Below are 25,820 nucleotides of genomic sequence, written 5' to 3'. Positions count from 1 at the left end.
TCTCATATAGGCCCATAACAACGCTGAGTTGTTGCCAGATTTCGTTACACTCCTTGCATCGCGCACACACAAAGACATCTCCCATGGCAATATCATGTCCCGTACTTGATTGCTCCACAAACATCATGCATGCAGTGCATTTTAAAAGGCTGTGATTCAGAGGGCAACTGACCCCCTCAGTTCTCCCCCGAGCCACAGCACTCCCATTAGCTTGAGCTGCTCTGGTCTGAGTCATGATTTCGATTTAATTTTAATAAAATTTCAATTTCAGTACCAAATTATAACCCTAAACTTGTATCCCAACACAGTTATAACGCTATATATATTTTTCATTAGAGTATTATCTACGAGTTCCATTTATATAGCTTCAGTATCAAGTTATGTATTAATTAATTATGTTACATTTGTAAAATCTAAGTCGTTATGTATTTAGTTAAAAAGTACAATTTAATTGACAATGAAGTTTAACAAGATTAATAGATTTTACTGATTAATTAACAATATTATATTATATACTACACTATACTAAGCTAACGCTATCTAGTTCGGGATATAACGTATTGTATAACAATGGCAGCAAGTTATGAACGGTAAACCTACGGACACTTGAGTATTAATTAACTTCCAAATTTCGCTGTCTCAATTCAGAATAAACTAAGGATCCTGACTAGGTCTATAAGCTACTTATAGAAAATAATTTAATATAACAATTGTTCAATAAAGTGGCTAAATAAGGGTAAAAAAAAAAAAAAAAAAAAAAAAAACACTTTTCGTTCAGCGGAGCTGCAACTTGTAACACGTGGATTTGATACCCTTACCAATACTAAGTAATATCTACAAGATCTCTATCTAAGTTAAACTTTAAACTAAGTATCATAACTATGAATATAAATCTAGTCTAGAAAATAAGTTGATATGCCAATTTAAGCTAATAAAACAGAAAAAACTTCTCTATTCCAGGAGCAGTAAAAATTTCGCCTGCACAAGGCTAGTCTCGTTCTCCAACCCTTTATATCATCAATAGATTCTTTTTGAACATAAAGTCTGTCTAGAAATATATGAGCAGAATAGCCATCCCAGTTCGCATTTTTAAATTTCCAAGTGGATCTTTGATTAGGATTTGGAGTTACCCCTGTTTGTAAGGAGCAAATAATCGAAAAGTGATCACTGTTAAAAGGATCTGTTAATACAGACCATGTCATTGTTGGAAAGATGGATGGTGAGCAGATTGACAAGTCAATTTCAGAAGTAGATCCTGTAGGTAGGTGGATGTAGATAGAAGATCCAGAGTTTAATAAATTCAGATCATTATTATTTATAAATTCCTCAATCAACTTCCATCTTCTGTCCATTGTAGCTGATCCCCACAACGGATGGTGTCTATTAAAGTCAACGAAAAGACAAATTGGCGTTGGGATTTGTGTAACGAGATTGTCATGTTCTGAAAGGGCAAGTGTTTGAGATGGTGGAATATAAATCGAAACAATGGTAACTGAAATAACAACTGCAATCCGAGCTGCCACAGCTTCTAGGGTGGTTCTTAATTGGATCGGTCTGGATGGTATGTTAGAATTTACAAGAATGGCTACTCCTCCACAGGCAGGAGACTCTGGGCTCCTATCTCATCTGTATATCATATAATCTGAAAATTTCAGCAAAACTTGGGGACAAGAATGTTTCTTGTAGGCATATACTTATAGGATTGAATTGAGAGATTAAATTCTTTAAGTCATCAGAATGGCTGCTTAGTCCTCTACAGTTCTACTGTATGATGTTTGTTAGGTATTATTTTGGTTTGAATGAGGATGATTCATCTGACTGTTTTTTGTATGCAGGGCATTTTTTTCCTTATTTTGGGAATAAGGGGCATACAGTATCGATAGTGTCATTGGCATGGAATTCTAGGATAGGTTCTTCATAATTTGGGTGTACATCCACTTCCACAGTGTTGGTGGGTGGATTAGTTTCCTTACAGTCTTTAGTAGGTTTAAATTTTTCTGTGTCATTCGAGACTGCCAGAGTATCAGTTGGGATACTAATTGGGGTGTTGGTGGCATTGCTAGTTTTAGAATTTTCTTTTCCAGTGGTTGATAAAGTTGCTTTTACCCAATTAGAGATATAGTGAGATGTTAGGCATTATTGACACATCTCTTTGAATTGCAGTTGTATGAAAACTTCGTGTGCAAGAGGTGTAAGATCACCAAGGCATGGTCAACATTATTTGTCTGCGTGCCCTCAAGATGTGACTATGTTCTACTTTGTATTTTTGGATTTTCAACAATTCACATAATTTAGAAAGGGGCAGGGTACTGCCTTTGCAGTTGGGGCAATTGGGAACTGTTGCTGGACAATCTGCTTGTGTATTATCTTTTGATCCACAAAATAGAACAGATGGCGTCACCTCTGCATGCCTGCTGTGAATGGCCATATTTCTGGCATTTAAAATAGCAAAGAGGATTCAGGATGAATGGGTGAATTTGGCAGTTTAAATATCCAGCTTTTACTGAGGATGGCACATCAGGAGTGCTAAAAGTTAAAATGATGGAACGAGTTGGAATGAGATTTCCATCTTTTTTTGTCTTAATTCTTTTGGCAGTGATTACATTTTGATGGCTAAGTTCTTGAACTAATTCCTCCTCAGACACTGTCATTAAGTCCCATTCTGTGATGACACCTTTAGATGAATTTAAAGTATTGTCAGGAGTAACAGACACTGGCAATCCACCAAATATCTTTGTCTTTAATAGCCACTCTGCATGTTTGGATGTGGCTGTTTCAACCAGGAGATCTCCTTATTGTAGTTGCTTCACCATTTCTGGTGATCCTGCAATAGATTCTAGATAAATTCTAGAAGGAAGGGGATGAATCAGATTAGTCTACTTGATATCGATGGTTCAACTGTTGATGATCCTGCTCAGGCAGCTAACAAACAAAATTAATATTTTGCATCAACATTCACACATGAGGAGTTATTCAGTGAGGGGGAATGCCAGAGGTGTATTAACTCTGGCAGTAAGCTAGATAATCTTGTAATAACTGAGAGTAAAGTGGAGGAGAAATTGTTGAAGATAAACACAAGAAAGGCACCTGGGGTGGATGGGATCTATCCAGTTATATTAAAGGAGGCAGCAAAGGAAGTAAGCAAACCCTTAGCCATAATTATGAGAGCTTCCTTGGACTCAGGGGAGGTACCCACAGACTGGAGATGTGCAAATGTGACTCAAATTCACAGAGGATCAAAGGCTGACACAAGCAATTATAGACCTGTGAGTTTAACTTCTGTTGCAGGAAAATTAATGGAGGCACTGGTTAAAGAAGCACTGCAGGATCATCTAGACAAGACTTCAGTTATAGCTCAGACACAGCTTGGTTTTGTTAAGGGCAAGTCTTGCCTGATCAATTTGATTGGATACTATGATCCAGTCACAAAAGAACTGGATGCAGGGAATAACTTTGATATTATATACTTGGATCTTAGAAAGGCTTTTGATACTGTTGCACATGGAAGACTGCTGAACAAATTGGAGCAGTGTGGCATTGGAGGCAAATTGCTGCTATGGATAAAGGGATGGTTGAGGGGGAGAAGACAGAGTGGTAATCAATGGACACTGCTCATCGTGGACTAATATTATTAGTGGAGTCCCTCAGGGTTCAGTATGGGTCCATTGTTTTCTGTATTTAGAAATAATATTGATGATGGTATATCAAGCTTAATGTCCAAGTTTACAGACGATACAAAGGTTGGGCAGGGTTGTTAAGGACACTACTGACGCTATGCTGCTGCAACAGGATTTGGAAAAGTTGAGCAGGTGGGCTGAGAGGTGGCAAATGAAGTTTAACATTGACAAATGTTAAAAAATACTACAAAATACTACATATGTACTACGAAAAATACTAAAAAGTACTACACATGGGAAACAGCAACCCCAGAGCAACGTATCAACTCTGTGGTACTACACTGACAGTGGTAGAGAATGAAAAGGACCTGGGGATAATTGTGCAGGCAGATATGAAGTTCTCTGAGCAGTGCAGATGGGCTGCAAGAGTAGCTCATAATGTCTTGTCAATGATATACAGAAATTTTTCTAGCAGGGATAAGGACGTGATTATTCCCTTGTATAAGGCAATTGTCCGGCCACACCTTGAGTACTGTATACAGGTCTAGAGGCCTCATTTCAAGAAGGATGTTGAGCTGATGGAATGAGTACAGAGAAGGGAAACAAGATTAGTAAATGGAACAAAGGGTTGTGCTTACAAAGAAAGGCTTAAGTTTTGCAAATTACAGTGTCTGGAGACTAGGCACCAGCGAGATGATCTGATAGAGGTGTGTAAAGCCTTGAATGGTTTGAGCATGCTCAATGCTGATGGGATTCTTCCTCTTGCTCAGAATAATCACCTGAGAGGGCATAAATTCAAATTGAGGAAAGACAGATGTAGGATAGATGTGCGGATATTTGCCTTTAGCCAGCGGGTAGTTGGTTGGTGGAACAGACTTCCATCCCTTGTGGAAGTTGATAGCCTAAATAAATTTAAGGCTCAGCTGGACAGGTATTTCAACAAACGGAGGGGTGAAGTGGAAGTATTTTTTTTTTTTTTTTTTGGCTGATGCTGCATAATCTTGCTTTCTTGCATCATATGCCTCTACTAATGCTAAGATGTCTTTGAATCATAAATGGTGATAACTCACCCACGGGCTGGGTGAACAGAGAGTGTATCACAAGAAAATTAGAGATGTCTGGACACTATGCTTCTGTTCGAAGCCTTTTTGGTTGACTAGTGTTTTCATGACAGGATTCTTGTCTTGAGCTTGAAGGCTCTAAGGGTGGAAAATTTTTAGAATCCATAATAGCTCCCTTTGGCTCTGGGGATTTATCTTTACCACCCAGGTTGCCGGCCCCACCACGGGGGTGGCAGGAGCAGTGCCACGAGGTGACCAAATGGCTGAGTTAGTACTAATAGAAAAAGAAACAAAGGTGGTTTTCCTTTCTGCTCTTCTGCCTACTTCTTGTAGTACGAGAGAGCTACTATGCTATAGAAATCAAGAAAACGGTGTTTGAAACTAAAAATAAAAACTGTTCACTTAAACTATTTCTAGAAAACGCTTTGAGAAATGCACAAGAATCACTTGAACACAGAACACTTGGCACCCAGAGCCAATGATACTGCGAAGGCCTCTACAGTTCCACTGGATAATATGTTCCATTATTTGGTTTTGTAAGAGGGAGATGAATCTGTCTGCTTTTTATGAGTGGGTTGTTATGATGATCTAGTTTAGATTTTTCTTTTCTGGGAAAGTTTGGGTGTGCTGAATCATTGTTATCTTCCATTTCACCATCTGCATGTAATTCAAGAAGATCTTCTTGGGTGATCACATCATCGGTATCCATCCTTGTTGAGGGTGGTTGATTAAACTCAACAGGTTCTGATTTTTGCAGTTTTTCTTGCTACTTTACTGTGGGTTATGTTTTGGGTTGGAACTGTGAGAGTTGTATTGTTACTTTGATCTACTGTCTTTGGCTTAGATGTAAGCTGGGTCAATAGAACTGATCGAGCCTAGTCAGCGATCGATTTATCTGGAGAGTAACACATCTGTCTGACATGCTACCAATTTTTTTTTTTTTTTTTTTTTTTTATGTGAACCCCAAACACGAGAGGTATTAGAACCTATAGTACTTAGTACCTTGGTGAGAGTGGACAGCAGAGGCATAAGAGCTTTTTTGGCATGATTAATTTAATTTGTTTTCTAGCTCTTGATATGAAACTATTTTCGGTCTTGTATTTTTGTATTTTCTTCCCTAACTTCCAGAGATCATTCTTTAGATTCTGCTGGATGGTTGTCCCTGCAATTAGGACACTGTGTAGTTTGTGCCTTGCATTCTGATTGGGTATGAGTTGTGGAGCCACAATTTGGGCATGTTGAAAATCCACGGCATGCTGTCTGGGAGTGACCAAATTTCTGGCATTTTGTAGCATCTTAAAGGATTTGGGATAAAGGGCCGAACACACTAATTTAAGTAACCTGCTTTGACTGAAGCTGATAGATTTATGTTTTGGGACTAAGGTGCCATCTTTTCGTATCACAATTTTTTTCGCTTGAGTTACATTTTGTTCCTGGACTGTTTCTTCTTCAGAAACATTCAATAGATCCAATTCAGTGATCATTCCCTTGGACGAATTCAGGATGTTATGTGGAGTGACTTGAACTGGAATTCCACTTAAAGCAGTGAGTCTTAACAGTAGTTCAGTGTCTTGGGTGAGAAGTCTCTATTAGCAAGTCCCCAGATTGGAGACATTTCACCATATTTGGTGATGCTGCTGCATTTTCCAGGCATCATTGTACGATGAAAGGGGAGCTTACTAACAGGTTGTACCGACAGAGAATGGATAATAAGGAAAGCTGGTGATTCCTCTGACAACATCTTTTTTCATTCTCTTCGAGATAGAGGAGTCATGGTCTGTTTCGTGGTTTTCACATTGAGAGCTCTTGGGCTCTAGATGAAGAAATACATTGGTTTCCATTTCTGTTCCTTTTATCCCCGAGGGTTGGTTTATCCCCCAGGTTACTGGCCCCTGCCACGTGTTGGCAGGAGCGGTGCCACCAGTGACCAAGCGATAAGAAGTTAGTGTGTTAGAGAAGTTAATTATATATACAAAAGAAAGGTGTCTTTCCTTTCTTGTAGGAGGCTTCCTTCTTTATTTAAAAAGAAGTCAGAAAATAAATAACTTTGAAAATAAAGGCTTAAGAAATCTTTAACCACTTCTTCATAGAATATACACTTTGAAATTTGCTTTGGAAATTGCTAGATCACTTGCTTGGTACTCAGGGTCAGTAGGTGCTACCAAAGATGTTTTCCCATAAAAAAAAAAAGGAACCGCTTAAAGAATTTACAAATACAGTGGAACCTCTATATTCGTCAAATCCAATATTTGTCACATTTTTTCGGCAAAAAAAAATGCTCCGATATTCGTCCAAAAATCCAATATTCATCACGAAAAGTCACCCACCAATGGTCATCCTAGCCTCATGCAATCGCCCATGCAGTCAGCCAGCCCCGTGTGATAGCCCAGCAGTCTGCCTTGTGCGATCGTTCAGTGCACATCACTTGTTATTTTATCTTTGAAATTTTTTTTAATTTTGCAATTTTTTTCAGTTATCTTTGTAAAAAGTGACCATGGCCCCAAAAAAGTGTAGTGAAGAAAAACAACCAAAAAGGAAAGCTGTGAGAACCACAATTGAGTTGAAAAAAGAAATGATTGCTAAGTTGGAAAGTGGAACACGTGTTTTCAACTTAGCGTTAGAATTTAACATGCTGAGAACTACGGTAAGCAGCATAATTAAAAATAAAGAAGCAATTAAAGCGGCTGATGTGGAAAAAGGTGTCAAAATTCTTGCTGCTAAAAGATCACAAACATATGAAGATATGGAAAATCTTTTATTAGTATGGATTACTGAAAAGCAAATGGCTGGTGATAGTATTTCAGAATCTATCATCAGTGAAAAAGCAAGGCAGTTATATGATGACCTGCAGCAAAAGAACCCAGGAACCAGTAGTGATTTCATGGCAAGTAGGGGCTGGTTCGAAAAATTTAAAAGGCAAACGGGCATTCATAGTGTAGTTAGGCATGGAGAGGTTTCAAGTTCGAATGCAGAAGATGGTAAAAAGTTTGTTGACGATTTCAAGAACTATGTAGACACTGAGGGATTTATCCCTCAACAAGTTTTTAATTGTGATGAGATGGGTCTATTCTGGAAAAAGATGCCTAGAAGAACCTACATCACAAAACAGGAAAAGCATTGCCCAGACACAAACCAATGAGAGACAGATTAACACTCTTGCTGTGTGGTAACACTAGTGGGGACTGCAAAATTAAATCATTGCTCGTTTATCATTCAAAAAATCCAAGAGTTTTTAAGAAGAACAATATCATAAAAAGTAAACTAAATGTGATATGGAGGGCTAACAGTAAGGTTTGGGTAACAAGACAGTGTTTTCCTGGAGTGGATTCATGAAGTGTTTGCCCCAAGTGTGAAAGCTTATCTAGAAGTTATAATTTACCTGTAAAGGCCCTCTTGGTTTTGGACAATGTTCCTGCTCATCCCCCTGGATTGGAAGACAATTTTTCAGGGGAATACAGCTTAATTCACATTAAATATCTACCACCAAACACAACTCCTCTAATCCAACCCATAGATTAGCAGGTCATTGCCTGTTTTTAAAAAACTTTATACAAAAGCCCTGTTTCAAAGGTGTTTTGAAGTGACGGAGACAGAACTTACATTGAGAGAATTTTGGAAAAATCACTTCAATATCCTCCATTGTTTGAGGATAATTGATAAGACATAGGGACAATGAACAATTGATAAGACATAGGGACAATGAACTTGGCCTGGAGGAAATTGTGGCCAGAGTGTATGTCAAAAAGAGACTTAAGGTTTTGGGTCAGAGACTGTTGTTGATAAAATTGTGTCTCTGGGCAGGCCCATGGGATTGGAGGTTGATAGTGCAGGAAATTTCATCAGAGGAGGAAGGATCAAGTAAAGGCAGCATCCCAACTGTTGACATTAAGAAAATGCTGTCCAATTGGGCCAAAACGCAGAGTATGGTCGAGAAGTGGCACCCAAACATTGCCGTAGTTAATCAAAATATAAATTCATTCAATGATAATGTGATTGGCTACTTTCGGAAAATTATAAAAAACAGACAGAAACAGACAACATTGGACAAGTTCTTTGATAAATTGAAGGCTAGTGAATCATCGGGAAAGGGAGAAAAAAAGACATCGATCACCAGAATAGGAGTTACAGTACCTGATGTTTTAATGGAAGGTGATTCCCTTCTAAACAATACATAATTCCTTTCCTCCTCTTCAGCTATCATCGCTCGTCAGTAAAGGTAAAGTTCTGGTTAAATTTTTATTTATTTATGTATCAGATTCGAGGCGGGGAACGGATTATTTCAATTTTAGTTAATTCCTATGGAAAAAATTGATTCTATATTCATCCATCCCTCAGGAACGGATTAATGATGAATATAGAGGTTCCACTGTATAGGCAAAAATTTTTAAACAAATAAGTAAACACAATTTCACACAAACAAGAGAGGAAGTGCAATACATTTTGCACTTCCTCTCTAGCAAACTGGTGTGTTATCCCAAAAAACAAACATCAGATAACTATTCAGCTCGAGCTGGTCCACCTGTATCCAATTTGAACTGAAACAAAGGAAATTCTAGTGCTTACAGACTGGTCAGATGCAGGTGGGCCCACTAAATTTTGTACAGGCAACTGACATGCAAGTTTTTCACATGCATGATCAACAGAAACTTAGCTGAGTAAGAACTCAGCTTTAGGTAAGTCTTACCTCCTCCAAGGGTTCTTGAGGTCTTAGCCCGACTACGAGTACCATCACCTTTTCTTGTCACAGCAGCTACCTGCACTGAATATTCTGTATCTGGCTGTAATCCTGTTACATTATATTCTTCAGCATCTTCTTCAGCAACATCATATCGCATTGGTTCATTTACAAGATCACCTTCTTTATTCATTTCTTGAACATGTATCTGATAACCACGAATAAGCCCGTTACGATCTCTATTAGCTGGAGGTTTCCACTGTACACTAATGGCTGTGCTATTAATAGCTGCCACTTTGACTTGCCTTGGTTCTCCAGGTACTACAATAAATAAACATTTATTTAATTAGATAACTGTATGATAACATATACACTAAACACACAAAACAATAATAGAAATGAACAAGAGAACAATATAACCAAACTTCTTGTTTATAAAACTGTCATAATATCTGTAGTCTTTTGGATAGCATAAAATTATAACTGCTTCATTTCAGCCATTAAAGATTATGAATAATTTTTAATGTACAAATGATAATTGAGATAATATATAAAATGAAAAATGTTTCAATTTAAAAAACATTGCACATTTAAATAAATATTACAAATATTATACCTTATTAAACCTGGAGCAGTGATAGTGGTCTAACAAGCCCCTCAAGTGAATCTATTACATGTTAATTGCAGGTTTAAGTTCAGTAGCTGCAAAGCTATTTACTTTATTAACTATGTATACACACTTACCTGAGTACGTTTTGGAAGTGACACATACTGTTTACTCAAAATTATGGGTGAAAAGGATTTGAAAGACCGTGAGTCACCCAAACGGCGACTCAGGGTGTTTCACAACTTTTATTTTCAGCTTTGTTTAAACAAGTACAGTTCTTCTCATCAGTTCATTTTATGTTTGAATTATTATATAAAATGGTTTCTAAAAAGTACAAGGGGGGCTGATCATTTAATTTGCGGTTTGGTGCAAGATTTTATGTGCAAACTTTCCATAACTGCCACTAAAGGCGCTCTCCCTGATTGCTATTGAGCAGACTGTGTGTGCATGCCAGTACTTGTCGAGCTAGTGTTGCGTGAAGAGAGTTTTTTTAGCCATGTGTCACTGATGATTGTTTTGAAGCAAGTATCAATATCAGACATATAGACTGAAAAGCAATATGCGATTTGTTATTTTGTTTGTTTGTTATTTGGTTTTTAGGAGCATTAGCAACTAAGGCCATATTGCTCCGGGATATGCGGTGGTCATTCCCTGACCTTTCCGCATCCTCCGTATTTGGTGGTGACAGGCTCGAACCCCGGTCTAATCAAGAAGCGTGTGCTACGCACTGCTGCTCTTTCCCACCTGGCTACAGAGGCGCCTTGTTATTTTGTCAGACAGGGCTTAAATGCATCAGAAACAGTTAAAGTGATGAATGTTTTGGTATTGAGTGTTTTAGTAGGATGGCCATATTTAAATGGCATAAGTGATTCAGTGAAGGCCATGTCTGTTGCATATGAACCATAACCACAAATTGCATCTGAAATTTATACTCATCTAATAAATTTTCTTACTGTCCACTGGTATTTTATTGGCTTAATAATAATAACACTGCTAAATCCACTGAGATCTTAATCTACAGTATAACACTGCTTTTAAATAATGAAATACTTGTTTGTATTAACCAGATCCAGAACTAGGCAATCCTATGCCTGGGGCAAAAGTTTTATAAGTACGCCCCCATTATATGCAGGTAATTCAGTTTTCAGTAGCATAGCTAGGGTTATTGATGCCCTAGGCATGTCTTCTTGGTGCTCCTGATTGTGATAGATAATTCCTTCAGTTTGCACTCCTGAAACTTGACACCTGGGGGAAATTTCCCCTTTGCACCCCTCTTACTATGCCTCTGCGATCTTTATGAATTTATAAAAATTATTATTGCAACAGTCTATGATTTGCATATATTTATTAACAAAATAATTTAAATAATATAATGAATATAACAGAAATATCAAAGAAAAAGAAATTTACAAATATTCGTTTATATCTACAGAGAATTTAATTCTATATAAACTACAAAGAAAATGCATATAAATACAAAGAAAGTAGAAAACCAGATAGTTTATGTTTATATATCTAGTATAAAATTATAGAGGCATCTCCGTAGCCAGGTGGGCAGGAGAAGCAGTGCATAGCACACGCTTCTTAAATAGACAGGGGGTTTGAGCCCGTGAGCCACCAAATACGGAGGATGTGGAAAGGTCAGGGAATGACCAACGCATATCCCCGGAGTAATATGGCCTTAGTTGCTAATGCTCCTAAAAACCAAATAACAACAACAACAATAAAATCATAGGAACAAAATATTGCAAAATATAATACTTTTAACATTATAACATAAACTAAAAATATGCAATAAAGGTGTATTATTTTAATTGAATTTTTCTCGCTTTGAAGGAACACAAGAAGATACTGTTTACCCGAATTTATAATTTTTTTCACTCTCACAAAATTTTCTGGAATCATAAGTATAAAGATAATGCAGCATTTCTTCTAATAAAATTTTTATTATATTTAATAAAATTATAGGTGGCTGCATATGTTTTTCGTTCCACTTACATTTTGGACCGGTAATCCCTTAATTTGCATTTTCTAATTGCTTAAATTGCCTAAAGGCCAGAGGTGGGAACAAAGCATACAAATTTAAGTCTCTCTTAATCCATTCGCTATATGGAAATTTTCTTCATTGTACAAAAACTTTTAAATGTAATTACCAAAATGAATTCAAAAAATTTGCTATAAATAAGTTTGTCTGACTGTAATTAAATCAAAAATGAAGTAATTTTAAAATATATAACTGTTCGAATATGACCTTAAAATGCTGCACCTGGGGCTACCGTCCCACTCTAGTTCCAGATCTGCTATTAACTATATATTAATTATATAACATTATTCATTACAAGTGATCACTTACTATTAAATTACAATTACATTGTTTTATCTCTATAACTTTACACTTTTATGTAATTATTGTTGAAAAAAAAATTCCTTTATAAGGCTTATTGCATGTTTCTTATAATTGCATTCTTAGTAGCTTATTGTATTCTGTCTGCAATGAATAGGATAACTTTTTTTTAATACATATATGAATGGAATTTCTATGTATGCTATCACACCTGCTCTGTTATGATTTTTCTATGTTGACTCAACAGTTCTTATTCCTTTTGCAATTTAATTTGCCTTAATATGCATGCCTTTCTTTATTATTCGCTACCATGCACTTTTTAGTCTCATCATCTATTGATTCCTACTTCTGTTATGATCTACTTGAGATTGAACGCATCATGGACATTATTGCAAAAACTTCACTTTCTTCTAGGAAAATAATTAATTTTGGAAGAAAATTAATTATTTTATTAAATTTGAATAATTGAATAATTTTATCTATATAATTGAACCACTTTGTATATTTTAATTATGTTTGTAAATTTACATATAGTGAATAGCATGGGTTGGTATCAGGATTTTTGGCAAAAGGCAACTAAGGCCAAATTGTGCCTGTTACCATAAATGATGGATCTTAAAGGTGATCATAGGCTTGAATATTTTTCAGATATTTAAATAACTCAATGAGATTGGCTGTGTCTCCAAAGAGGTCAATAAGTTCCATAAGATTGCACTGAGGTGAAACAAGTTTAAATCATACAAGATGACCAGCTTAATAATGGGGACAGTCAAGAATAATATGTTTTACAGTAAATAGGGATTAACAGAGAGAGAGAGAGAGAGAGAGAGAGAGAGAGAGTGCGCAAATAGGAGGATCTTCACTTAACAATAAATGGAAATGGGTAAGATGTGTGTGAATACCTATATGCATTCTTTCAAGGACAATCTCTTCCTTTCTTTTCTTATGGAAATTGGACTGCTAGACTGTGGAATTTGCTTGATTTGAAGAAGCTTATTATGGTTTATTCTTTTTATGTTGTTATGGAGGTTTATTAGCACATAATCTGCTATGGCTATAATGTGCCTATTCATTTATTATATAAATGAAATTAGAAATTTCCATAAAGTCAGAAAAAATTCTGAAATCAGAACTGATTAAAAAGCCCAGTTTGCCTGAGGAAGTTAAAAAAATTCAGAAGTATCTGCCTTATCATGAATGAGATTTTCAAGAGTTATTGGTTTATGAAGATTGACCAGTGACAGCAAGGTTGAGGTTCTGTCTTGTTTATAGTAGGGGCACTCAATGAGAATATGTTTCACAGTCAGAGTTATAGAACAATGTGGACACTGTGGTGGATCATCTCCAGTGAGCAAATGTAGATGGGTGTGACCTATTCTTGCCCTTGAAAGGACTACTTCTTGTCTTGATGTACGGACACTAGAGCGCCAAATTTTCGGATCCTGTTTGAATTGAAAGAGTTTATTTTAGTTTGAGAGTGCCAGAGGGCTGTCCATTCTGATAGGCATGCAGCATTAATGATCAATGTATAGTCTGATGCTAGAACACGAATATTGGCTAAATCAAGGGTGGATGGATTTTTCGCAGCTTGATTGGCCAGTTCCCTGCCCAAAATATCAGAATGTGCCGGAATCAAACAGAAAGTGACATGTTGATGGCATTCTTCAATCTGCAGTAATAATCTTCTAATTTCATTTATAACAGGGTGAACTTTATCTGAGGAATAACACAACGCCTTGATTGAGCTGAGGGAATCAGTATAAATAACAGCTTTTAAAGAACAGTCGGAACAGAGATTTTCTAAGGCTAGTTTAATTGCATATAATTCCGCTGAGAATATACTGAATTCAGATGGGAGGGATGCTAAAATAATGGTATTCGGAAACACTGCGGCTGCTCCCATATTTCAGTTAGATTTAGACTCATCTGAATAAATTGGGGAAAAATCAGTATATCGTTGAGTGTGAACTGCATGAAGTTGTTTGATAGTGGATGCTGGTAAAACACTTTTTCCCCTTTGGCAGAGTTGAGTGTCACAGAATTGTATAGGAGGAGGATCCCATGGTAGTTGAAAACAAGTTTCTATCTGTTGTACGGAATGGATGGAAACATTCCAAACCTACATCAGTTCAAGAAGGCGAAGACCAGCTGGCTTCACTATGCTAGGTTTATTTTGGTAGTGGTTTTCTAACGGTGGATTGAATAGGCATGACTGAATGGGATGTGATGCACAACTTTGTATCTTAACAGCATACTTCAGTAACAGTGCTTTCCTACGTAAACTTAATGGGGGCTCGTGAGTGTCAATGTAGAGACTGTGTGCTGGCGATGTTCTGAATGCACCAAGTGCAATTCTTAAAGCACTGTGTTGAACTGGGTCAAGCCAGCACAATGCACTCGCTCTGGCAGAATCGTAGATGGCAGCTCCATAATCCAGACATGATCTGATTAAAGCCCTGTATAGACGAAGCAGGGAGATACGATCTGCACCCCATGTTTGGGCAGATATAGCTCTGAGTAAGTTCAACTTTTTTAGACAGCAAGTACTTATATTTTTAATATGCTCTAAGAAGTTTAATTTATTGTTTAGGATTAAACCTAGAAATCTGATGTTATTAGTGACTGGGATGGATATATTAGAGATTTTAAGTTCAGGATCTAGGTAAAACCTGTGTTGTCTACAGAAATGGACAGCAACTGTTTTCTGCTGCGAGAGTCGATAGCTATTGAGGCTGGCCCATTGCTGTATTTTATTAAGAGATATTTGAAGCTGTCTTTCAAAAGATTTCATGTTTTGAGAATGGCAGGAGATAGAAAGTCATCTGCATAGAGATAAGTTTCTACTGTATTTGGAAGTTGTTTAGTGATGGAATCTATTCTAAGAGTGAAAAGAGTGGCACTCAGTACTGATCCTTGAAGTTTATTCAAAAAGAAGGTGCTCAGTACTGAACACCGTCTTGAATAAATGTTGTAGAAATCGCATGCTGATATCGAACTTGAAATGATCTATAAAATTCTTCACAAATATAGGAAGGTTACCCCGTAGACCAAGAGAGTAAAGATCTCTAAGTATGTCATGCCGCCAGGAGGTGTCAGAAGCCTTCTCTATATCTATTGAGATCATTACTAGGTGTTCATGTTTAACAAAGGCATTATGAATGGCAATTTCAGCCTTAACCATAAGTTCCAAGCATGACCTGTTTTGAAGAAAGCCATACTGAGTATGGCCCATTAACTGTTCTGATTCTATGATCCAGATGAGTCTACTGTGGACAATTTTTTTGAGGATCTTGCTAAGACAGCTTGAAAGAGATATTGGTCTATAGCTATGAGGGTTGGTTGGATCCTTTCCAGGTTTTAGAAAAGCTAAAACAGTAGAATGATGCCAAGAAGCTGGATAAATATTTTCTAAAAAAATATGGTTGTAAAAGACCAGGAGGAGGCACAAAGCTTTTTCATCAAGATGTAACATAACATAATAGATCCCATCTGGTCCGGCAGCACCATTATGGACTGTTCTAATAGCATGCAAGAGTTCAGAATATTGCAGAGGTTTGTTATATGGCAGAAAACATGCAGTTTTACTTTGTACAAAATGTGAGTTTGCCTTTGACTTCTTATAATTTATCAGATTGGTTGTGGTTGGATATTGTCGAAACAAATTCCAGGCTTTATTTTTTTGCTTTTGTGCATTCCTCATTCCACCAATAATTATAATTCTTATGGCCCGGGGGGATTTAATAGTGGTATTGTGTCTTTAGCTACATTTAGGAGATGCAACGTGATATATTCTGTCGCATCATCAATAGGCTGGAGACTGATTTTTCCCTCATCGAAAGATATTGATGAATGGAATTTTGCCCAGTTTGCATTTTCTGCAGGGTTGAGCAAGAGGAGTCAGTGTTATTAAGAAATTGCATACTATTGGGAAGTGGTCACTGCCCATGGGATTATTTATTATGTACCACTCTATGGTTGGAACCAGTACTGGAGAAAATTGAGAGATCTATTGCCGAGGTGTGTCCAGTTGGGAACTGTACATGCGTGGGTGCACCAGTATTAAGTATGGTGAGATTTTGTGCCTCTAAAAAGCTTTCAATTAGTCAACCCTGCCTATCTAATTTAGTAGCACCCCATAAGGGGTGGTGCCCATTAAAGTCCCCTAATAGACAATTGGTGGAGGTCTTCAAGATCTTTTAAAGAGTAAAATTGGTTTGGCGGTAGGCAATTGAGACAAGTCTTATTGCAATATGGAGAGTTATACGAACAGCAACAGCTTCTATTTCCATTTGAAGTGGTATATGTTTAGTTGGGATCTTTGAATTTACTAGGATTGGCACACCACCATGGGCAGCATTAGCTGTATTTCGATCTCTTCGATAAAGGCAATAGTTATTTATCGAAGGAGAAATTTGCAGGGTTAGGTAAGTTTCCTGCACACAAAAAGCCACTGGAGAAAATCGATTAATTAGATCTTGGATATAGTCTGTATTGCAACGAAAGCCTCTGCAGTTCCATTGTAAAATACAAGGAATTATTTGTTTTTAGTTGATGGAGCTGATTCTGACTGCTTTTTGAAGGAGATTGGTTTATGGCATTCCAATTCTGTTTGTTTTTTTTTTTTAGGAAAACTGGCCGACCAATGTCCATTTCTTCTTCTTCGTAATGGATTTCTAAAATAAGATCTTCCTGTATAGATGTGCCATCTATGTCCATGGTTGTGTCTGAATATTTTTCATAGCATTTGTGTTTGTAATACGAGATGTGGTAGCAATCACTGGAGAAGGCGGTGTCGCTGGTATTGACAGAGGAGTATTATTTGATTGGTCTGCAGTCTTGGATTGTTGCTTGCGTACAGTTGGTTGTAACTCAGAGAGGACATTTATAGCCCAATCAGAAATTGATTTATTAGTAGGGACTGTGACATCAGTTTAAACGGAGACTGCCTGATATTGTTTTACAGCAGTTGCATAGGTAATATTTTGGATTATAGTTGGTGCAACTAGTTTTCTCGCTTCTTGATAACTGACTTTGTTTTCAACCTTGTATTTTACTATTTTTTTCTCTGTTTTCCACTTTTCACATGTCTTGGAATATGCAGGATGGTCACCTTTGCAATTTGGACAGGTCATTTTTGTAGCTGTGCAGTCATTTTGTATGTGGGCTGAGGATCCACAGTTGGGGCAAACAGGACTTCCTCTACATACAGTTTGAGAACGGCCACACTTTTGGCATTTATAGCATTTTAAAGGGCAGGGGATGTAGGGGCGAATGCGACAAAATAAATAACTTGCGTTTACAGCAGAGGATAAGTTAGGCATATTGAATGTAAGAATAATATTTCTGGTAGGTGTCAGTTAATTATCTTTTTTAATCATTATTCTTTTTGCTTCTATTACATTCTGTCCCTGAAGTTCTTGGGTTATTTCCTCCTCAGTGACATTTAATAAATCCCAACTAGATATGACCCTTAGATGAATTTAGGGTTGCATGAGGAGATATTTTTACAGGAATTGCAGCAAAGCTTGTTAGTTGTAAAGCTTTTCAGAATGTCTTTGATTCATGGTTTCTATTAAAAGGTCTCCTGATTGCAGTTTCTTCGCCATCTTGGGAGATCCTGCAATACCCCTCCAGATGTTTTTGTATGGCAAAAGGAGACAATTTACTCATAGGCTGACTACTTAAAGAATGAAAAATTAAGAAAGATGGGCAGGGGTGCTCCATCTGGTCAGACTTCTGTCTCTTTGAGCTTTCATTTTCTATGTCTACATGGTGTGAATTTGCCATGTTTGCTCCTTTTAGCCCTTGGCAAGAGGACTTATCTGCCAAGGTTTCAGCCCTGCCATGGGGAGGCCAAGTGGTTTAAGTGTTAGTTGGTTAGTGAACTATAAATATATAGATAAATAAAGAAAGGTGGGTTTCCTTTCTGTGTTCTAACTTGTGGCTTTTCAAGTACAGAATGGATTGAAAAATAAAATTGCTAAGAGAAAAGTAGGAACTTAGAAATAACAGTCACTTTTGAAGATCACTATGGATTGCAGAAATGTAGCTTGACCTCGAATTTGCTTGGCACCCGGGGCCTGTTCTTTTTATGTTAGCATTCTTTGTTCAATATATGCCTCCTGAATTATTGGTTTCTGTCCATATATGGGACTGAGACAGATGCTGAAGTGATTCCTGGCAGTTTGATCCACTTTTTCATTTCTTGGAATCCAGCAAAATGTAACAGTTTTTCCATTTTTTCAATTTGTATTAGAAGTGATCTATCAGGTGCATGGAGAAAATTCCATGTTGGAACTTTATTGCACTCTGAAAGTTAGTGTATATCATCATTTGTTGACTGACGTGTTCTAGAGCAGGCATGGCCAATTCAAATCATTCTGCGGGCCACCTTGACGAACTACGATTTTCTGCAGGCCACACATAAAATAAAAAATCAAATGCCATAAAAATTTAATTTATTTATTCATTTTTATTATATATATACATCAATGAGATATTTTTTTCCTTTGTGATCACTCAATTTTTTGAAAGCTACTTCAATAATGGTAGCTGAACATCATAATTGATTTTCCACATTTTCATCTGTTTAAAAAATTTCATTTTTGAAAAGAAAGTTTCACAAAAGTATATGGATCTGAAGGCGGTCAATTTTTTGTGCAAAACATCTTAATTTGGGATAGTTTTTCACTATCACATAAGTGTTGTAAAAGTTGATTTTTGATGTCGTGGCATGAATATGTTTCAATTCATTGTTGCACTGTAAATCAATTACTTCCATCTGCAGTTTCCAGAACAGTGGAAACATCAACGTGAAATGGAGAACAAAATATCTCAAACACTATCATATTTAGCGAGTTCTGAGAAATGATGATCAAATGCTGCTGAAAGTTTTTTTATTTTATCGCCGTACTTTGAGAAATTCCTATGAGGAATTTCTCAAAGTACGGCCAAAATGTGCCAGGTCCTATATTATTATCCTAAAGTAATATAATGTGTTCCATTTTGGCATCAGAGGAATTCATATATATGTATTTGCTTCAGAAAGGTACAGAGTGTAGCTAGGTTAGCACTATTTCCAATCATGTGGTTAAGCGATAACGGTTCTTGCAGTTGTGATTGAGAGTGGAAAGTACTTCTGAAAGGGGAAGTACTTTCCACTCTCAGTACTTCTGATAGTGAGGACAATCTAAAAGTATATGCTTGACTGTAAGCAGTAGTGTACAATGCGTGCGTTGAGGTGGGTCATCCTCCATGAGTAGAAACATATGGGTTAGGTGCGTATGTCCAATCCTTAGTCTTGCTAGTACAACTTCTTCCTGTCTATTTTGTCTGAAGCTGGAAATCCATAATGCTGGTTCTTCTTCGATTGGAGCAACTTGTTATTACTTTGTGCCTTCCATATTTCTGACCACTGAAACATAGACTTTTTTTATATGCTTCAAATAATCTCTATATGGTACTTGGTAATGTGCTGGTGTTGTACTGTTTGGTTTTTTGGCTGCCTGATCTGCTCTCTCATTGCCTAAGATACCAGAACGCCCTGGGATCCAGCAGAATTTCACTGAATGATTCCTACTTCGTAGATGGTTTAAACAGCAAATGATTTGTTTTTTGATTGGCTGTGATGTTGAAAATTGATTGCCCAAAGCAGACACTGCACTTAATAAATCAGTGTATATTATACTGCTATAATTGTGGAGAGTGTTAATATTCTGTAAGGCTAGTTTGACTGCATATAACTCAGCAGTATAACTGCTACATTCAACTGGTAGTGATATGGAGACTGTAAAAGATGGAAAGACAGCTGTGGCACCAGAACCTGTTTTTGAGCCATCTGTATATATTTGGCAGCTTTGTATATTGTTGAGGGCATGTTCTTTATGTAGTTGTTTGATATTTTCATCTGCCAGGGATTTCTTTCCCCATTGCTGAAAGTGGGTATCACAGTGAGGTAGATTTATAGACCAAGGTGGATCAGGAATATCGCTCTCTTGAAGTATCTATCAAAATCAATATACCAGGTGCGAAGCAAATCTTTTAGTCTAATGCCAGTTGGTCTATTTTCTGTCAGTTTACTGTTATAGAATGCTGTCCATTCAGGGTTGGAAAGCAACGGTCGAACAGGATGGTCTGGAAGGCTTTGAATTTTAGCTGCATAATTTAGAAGCAACATTTTCCTTCGAAGGTGAAGTGGAGGTTCGTGTGCCTCTACATACAGACTCTAAACAGGGGATGTTCTAAATGCACCCAGAGCAGTACGAAGGGCACTGTGTTGGATTGTATTAAGTCTGATTAATGCATTTTTCCTAGCTGAATCATATACAATAGCACCGTAGTCTAAACGAGATCTGATAATAGCACGATACAAATGTAATAGAGTATCTATCAGCTCCCCATGTCATAGCAGAAATGGACCTAAGTACATTAAGTTTCTTTAGACAAAAAGTTCGGAGGTATGTGAAACAAAGTTCAGTTTGGTGTCCAATATTAAGCCTAGGAAATGAAGATTACTGGTGAGAGGGATCAAATGGTTTTTTAATTTGAGTTCTGGTTCTGGGTGTAGCTTACGTTTTTTGCAAAAGTGAACTGCAATTGTTTTTTGTTCTGATAAACGATATCCATTCTGCATTGCCCATGTCTCCAACTTATTTATGGAGAATTGCAGCTGTCTTTCAATGGTATGAATATTTTGTGAACAGCAAGATAAAGTAAGATCATCAACATACATATATAGTTCTACAGTATTTGGGATGTTGTGTGTTATGGTGTTCAGTCTAAGCGAAAAAAGGGTAGAGCTCAGTACTGATCCTTGTGGGACACCTTCTTCTTGAGTGTAGGACTAAGAAAGTACAGCTTGGTAGCGGACCTGAAAAGTTCTGTGTTGAAGAAAATTTCTAATGAATTCTGGTAAGTGCCCTCGTAATCCTATGGAATGAAGTTCTCTCAATATGCCATACCTCCAGGTAGTGTCGAAAGCCTTTTCTATATCGAGACTTACCATTACAAGATGTTCATTTTTGATGTAAGCATTGCGGAAGTTAGTCTCGGCTTTCACCATTAGATCCAAAGTGGCTCTGTTTTGTCGGAAACCAAGCTGATTTTTGTTCATCAGTGCTTTAGTTTCAAGAACCCAGGTAAGCTGTCTGTGTATCATTCTTTCTAGGATTTTACTTAGGCAGCTGGTTACAGAAATAGGTCAGTAATTTTCTGGAAGTGAGGGATCTTTTCCTGGTTTAGGAAAGGCTAAAACGATGGAATGATGCCAGGAAGATGGATATGTACCTTCAAGAAAAATCCGATTATAGAACATTAATAGTAAATTCAAGGCTGTACTGTTTATATGTTTCAGCATTACATAATATATACCATCAGGTCCAGCTGCACTGTTAGGTGATCTATTTAATGCTGTTTGCAGTTCAAATAGGTTAAACGGTTGATTATAGGCAATATATTGGGTAGTATGGAATTTTATTTTGTACCTTTCAGCCGAAGCTTTGATTTTAAGAAAAGAGTTTTCCATATGTTGATGTGGCAGAAATTCTCTGGAAGGGCGTTAGCTATTTCTTCTTCAGAAGAAATTTCCTGTCCATTCCTGACAAAGCATTACCTCAAATAAGCAATGCTTTGCCAGTGATTGCTATTTTAAATAATTTCAAAAATAAAGAAAATTTAACAAGACCTTAATTCAATGTACCAATACCTTATTTAAATGAAATGAAATCTTTTAACCACCTAAATGAAGAAAACAATTTAAGTACTGAGTTTAGTATTTAAATTATCATCGTTAAATAAACCTGGAAAAAAATCTAAAAAAAAAATTATTACTTTTATGTAACTAACCTACAATTTAACCTCCACAAAAAAAAAAGACTTTACATAATCAAGAGAAATGTGAAAATCATTTTGTGAGAACTATAAAAGAATGTCTGAAATAGATGAGAAATTAAAAGAAAATTTAAATATTTTTCTTATTATATGATATGAAAATGTTCACTACACAACAAAAAACAGGATATCAAAACAACACCCAAATGATTCTATAAACATAAACTTGCACTATCATGGAAAGTAAATTAAATTTTTAATGTGAATTTCGATCAGTCGGTAAAAAAAATATAAAGCTAATTTATTCATTCAGGACAATATATCTGAAAGCATGCAACTGGATAGTTAATTTTATGATTACAGTAGAACACCTTAAGTTACCTCATTTTCCCTGATGAAATCTCTCTCTCTCTCTCTCTCTCTCTCTCTCTCTCTCTCTCTCTCTCTCTCTCTCTCTCTCTCTCTCTCTCTCTCTCACACACACCATTGTGTGCATGTAAATGAAAATTTGGTCAGCTTTAGGTTGAAATTGAAGGTTTCCTGAGACTATATTAAGAAAGAGTAAAGGAAAAAAAAATGTACACATATTACATACCACCCTCATCTGTGCGAATAAGCAAGGGAGGTGACAATGGACCGTCACCCACTGAAGTACCTGCAAGGACCCATATGTGATATTCTGTCCATTTTTCTAGTCCAGTAATTATGGATAAGAGCTCATTTGGTTCTACACGCACTTCTTCAGCCATACGAGGATCACCACCTGCATCAGCTTTTAAATATTTTATTTTATAGTAAGCAATAGCACCATTCTGTTTATTTCTAGGTGGGGGAAGCCATACAATTTTGATAGAATGTGAATTAAGGGCAGTAGCATTAACTTCCTGGGGTGGTGCACTGGGAACTATTGGTAAATGTAAAAGAAGATATTACAAAAATAAAAAAAAACAAAAAACAAAAACAAAATACTTGATATAAATTAAAAGAATAAAAATAACAAAATAAAACTAAATACAGTGGAACTCTGTCATAATGAGAACCTATTATATTATGTTAAAACAAAAAAATGATCTTATAATTTGTTTACTAAAGAAATCAAAACTGTGTGTAGAAAATATACTGAATTTTCCCAAAGGGGTGTGTGTGTGTGTGTGTGTGTGTGTGTGTGTGTGTGTGTGTGTGTGTGTGTGTGTGTGTGTGTGTGTGTCAATGTTTGCAGCATAATGTACCAATACAAATTTATACTTTTCCATCACATAAGGAGCATGGGTAGCACAGTAGTTATAATCACCATCCTGCCCACACTGGATGGAAAGGCCTTGGTTCCAATCCCATCAATGATGTGAGGAACTCTTATGGGCTTTTTTTCACTTTGTCGCTGAATTAGTCAGTCTCAGAAGGGGATTGAAAGGTTCTCCCCCCCCCGGGAATAGCCTCAATTCGGAACTCAGACTTAAATCAGTTGACTGTACTGTATATTCAATTGTGAAGGAAAAGGATAAAATTAAAGACTATATATGAAATTTTAGAAATATGTAGTCAGTGATGACTGTATATTTCTAACATTTCATATTTCAAAAAAAGAGGTATACGGTGATTGGGGAAACAAGAAAGAGTTTTAAAATTTTGGATTGGGGCAAAAAAAAAAAAAAAAAAACTTCCAGTGAGTATTTCAATCAGCCAAAGTAAAGCTATGAGTTTATATGATAATAGGAAGCAATGTTTGGACAAAAGTGCTGATAATGCTTCAGCATTTTACGCAAGCAAAGGCTTGTTTGATAAGATAAAAGGAAATTGGTTAAGTTTTGCAATATTAGATTGACTGGAGAATCTACTAATGCTAATAAACAAGCTATACCACATTTTTTTTAAAATTCTCTGAAATTGTAGGGGGTTATTCTGCTTGTGAATTTTTTAATGTTGATGAGACAGGACTATTTTGAAAAAAGATGCCAGTATGAACCTATGTGGCAAAGAGTAAGTAGCACTCTGGACACAGTGTAGCTAAGGACAGGCTCATTCTACTGTGTGACAATGCAATGCCAAAGATAACCTTACACTCAAACTCATGCTGGTTAACCATTCAGAAAGTCCTAGAACTTTGAAAGTACACCGATTAGCCAAAGCATTATGACCACCTACCTAATATGATGTTGTTCCTTCACATGCAGTCAAAACAGTTCGTACCTGGCAAGGCATGGACACTACAAGATTTCCAAATGTGTCTTGTTGTATCCGGTACCAACATGTAACCAGCAGATACTTTAACTCTTGTGAGGTCCATGGCTGAGACGGCACAGATTGGAGTTGCTGTTCCAACACAAACCACAGATGCTCGATGGGATTGATCTGTGGGGAATTTGGTGGCCAGAGCAATACCTGGAAATCTTCCTCATGTTCCACGAACCAGTCTCTAACAATCCGGGTGGTGTGGCATTGCGCATTATCCTGCTGAAAGACAGCACCGCCAGAGGGGAAGACCATTGCCATGAAAGGGTGTACCTGGTCAGCAATGATGTTTAGGTAGGTGGTAGATGTCAGAATGCCTGGCACATGGATGACTGGACCCAGGAAATCCCAGCAGAAGCTCACCCAAAGCATGACACCGACGATGCATCCGGGTGCCATCACTTCCCCAGGTAAACTATGCATGCATACTCGGCTGCCCACATGGTGTAACAGGAAACATGATTCATCGGACCAAACAACCCTCCAATCACTCAAGGTCCAGTTTGATGCTTGCGTGCCCATTGTAGGCACTGTCGCGGTGAACCATGGTTAGCATGGTTCACTCGGAGTGGCCTGCAGCTATGCAGCCCCATTTTCAGCAGGGTTCGATGTACTGTGTGTTCTGACACATTATTCCCATCACCAGCATTCCAATTACCGATGAGCTGTGCCACAGTCACCCTTCTGCTGCCACATACTATCCGGGATAGCCTTCGCTCACCTCGAGCATTGATGAGCGTGGTCATCCAACATCTCGCTGGGAGTTTGTGGGATTTTCCTCCTCGGACCACTTTCGGTTGGTACTAACTACAGCTGACTGAGCACCCCACCAGCCATTTCATTTAGCCATTACAATTTGGCCTTGGTCAAACTCGCTTAAGTCCGCTGCCTTTCCCATCTGAAGAACAAGAGTCACACTTATTAACAGAGCTCAGTATCAGGTGTTTTTTTATACTGTGTCCTGACTCGTCCACACGCCGTAGTTCACCTGCAGTTGCTTCGATTTACATAACGACTAGCTGGTCATAATGTTTTGGCTCATTGGTGTATGTTACCTCTGGCTTTACCCTTCTTCAAATGCCTAGGTTGTTGCTGTAAAAATTTTTAAGGTTCGGTTCAATCTTCATTTTGTTCTGTGTAAAACAATATTATGGCTAGAATAATTTAGCATTCAAGGCATTTGTTTTGGACAATGCTCCTGAACATCCAACATTATTGGAGGAGCTTTATCAAAAATTAAGGTTGTGTTTATTCCACCAAATAAAGATCTGTGATATTCAGACCATGGATCACTACATGAAACAAACTCACACTATCAGGGCAAATGACAAGGATGGTGACCTTGAAGGAATTCTGGAAAAGTTATAACACATGGAAAGTAGTCAATAACATCGGAGACCCTTGGACTGAGATAAAGGAATCAATGATCAATGCTTGCTGTAAGCAGGCATAACCAAAA

The 25,820-nt window shown here is 37.2% G+C and overlaps 1 protein-coding gene across 12 annotated transcripts in view; it reads right to left on the bottom strand.

The window, feature by feature from the left end:
- LOC150091249 (tyrosine-protein phosphatase Lar-like) overlaps window positions 1–25,820 on the bottom strand; it is a 1,641,114-nt gene that overhangs the window by 441,776 nt on the left and 1,173,518 nt on the right. For 9 of the 12 annotated variants that reach the window (XM_090374921.1, XM_090374965.1, XM_090374956.1 and 6 more), the window contains 2 exons: window positions 22,728–23,036; window positions 9,363–9,674 (listed from right to left, as the gene is read on the bottom strand). In XM_090374921.1, coding sequence (XP_090231047.1) covers window positions 9,363–9,674; window positions 22,728–23,036 — 621 coding nt within the window. The remainder of the gene's footprint in view (window positions 1–9,362; window positions 9,675–22,727; window positions 23,037–25,820) is intronic. The other 3 variants (XM_090374991.1, XM_090375000.1, XM_090375007.1) reach the window with 1 other exon arrangement.

This window comes from Mastigoproctus giganteus, chromosome 1, assembly GCF_048544385.1.
Source record: "Mastigoproctus giganteus isolate SK-2022 chromosome 1, ASM4854438v1, whole genome shotgun sequence".
Classification (NCBI taxonomy): domain Eukaryota; kingdom Metazoa; phylum Arthropoda; class Arachnida; order Uropygi; family Thelyphonidae; genus Mastigoproctus; species Mastigoproctus giganteus.
The sequence above is the reverse complement of the archived record's forward strand: the minus strand, read 5'-3'. Positions and strand labels throughout refer to the sequence as shown.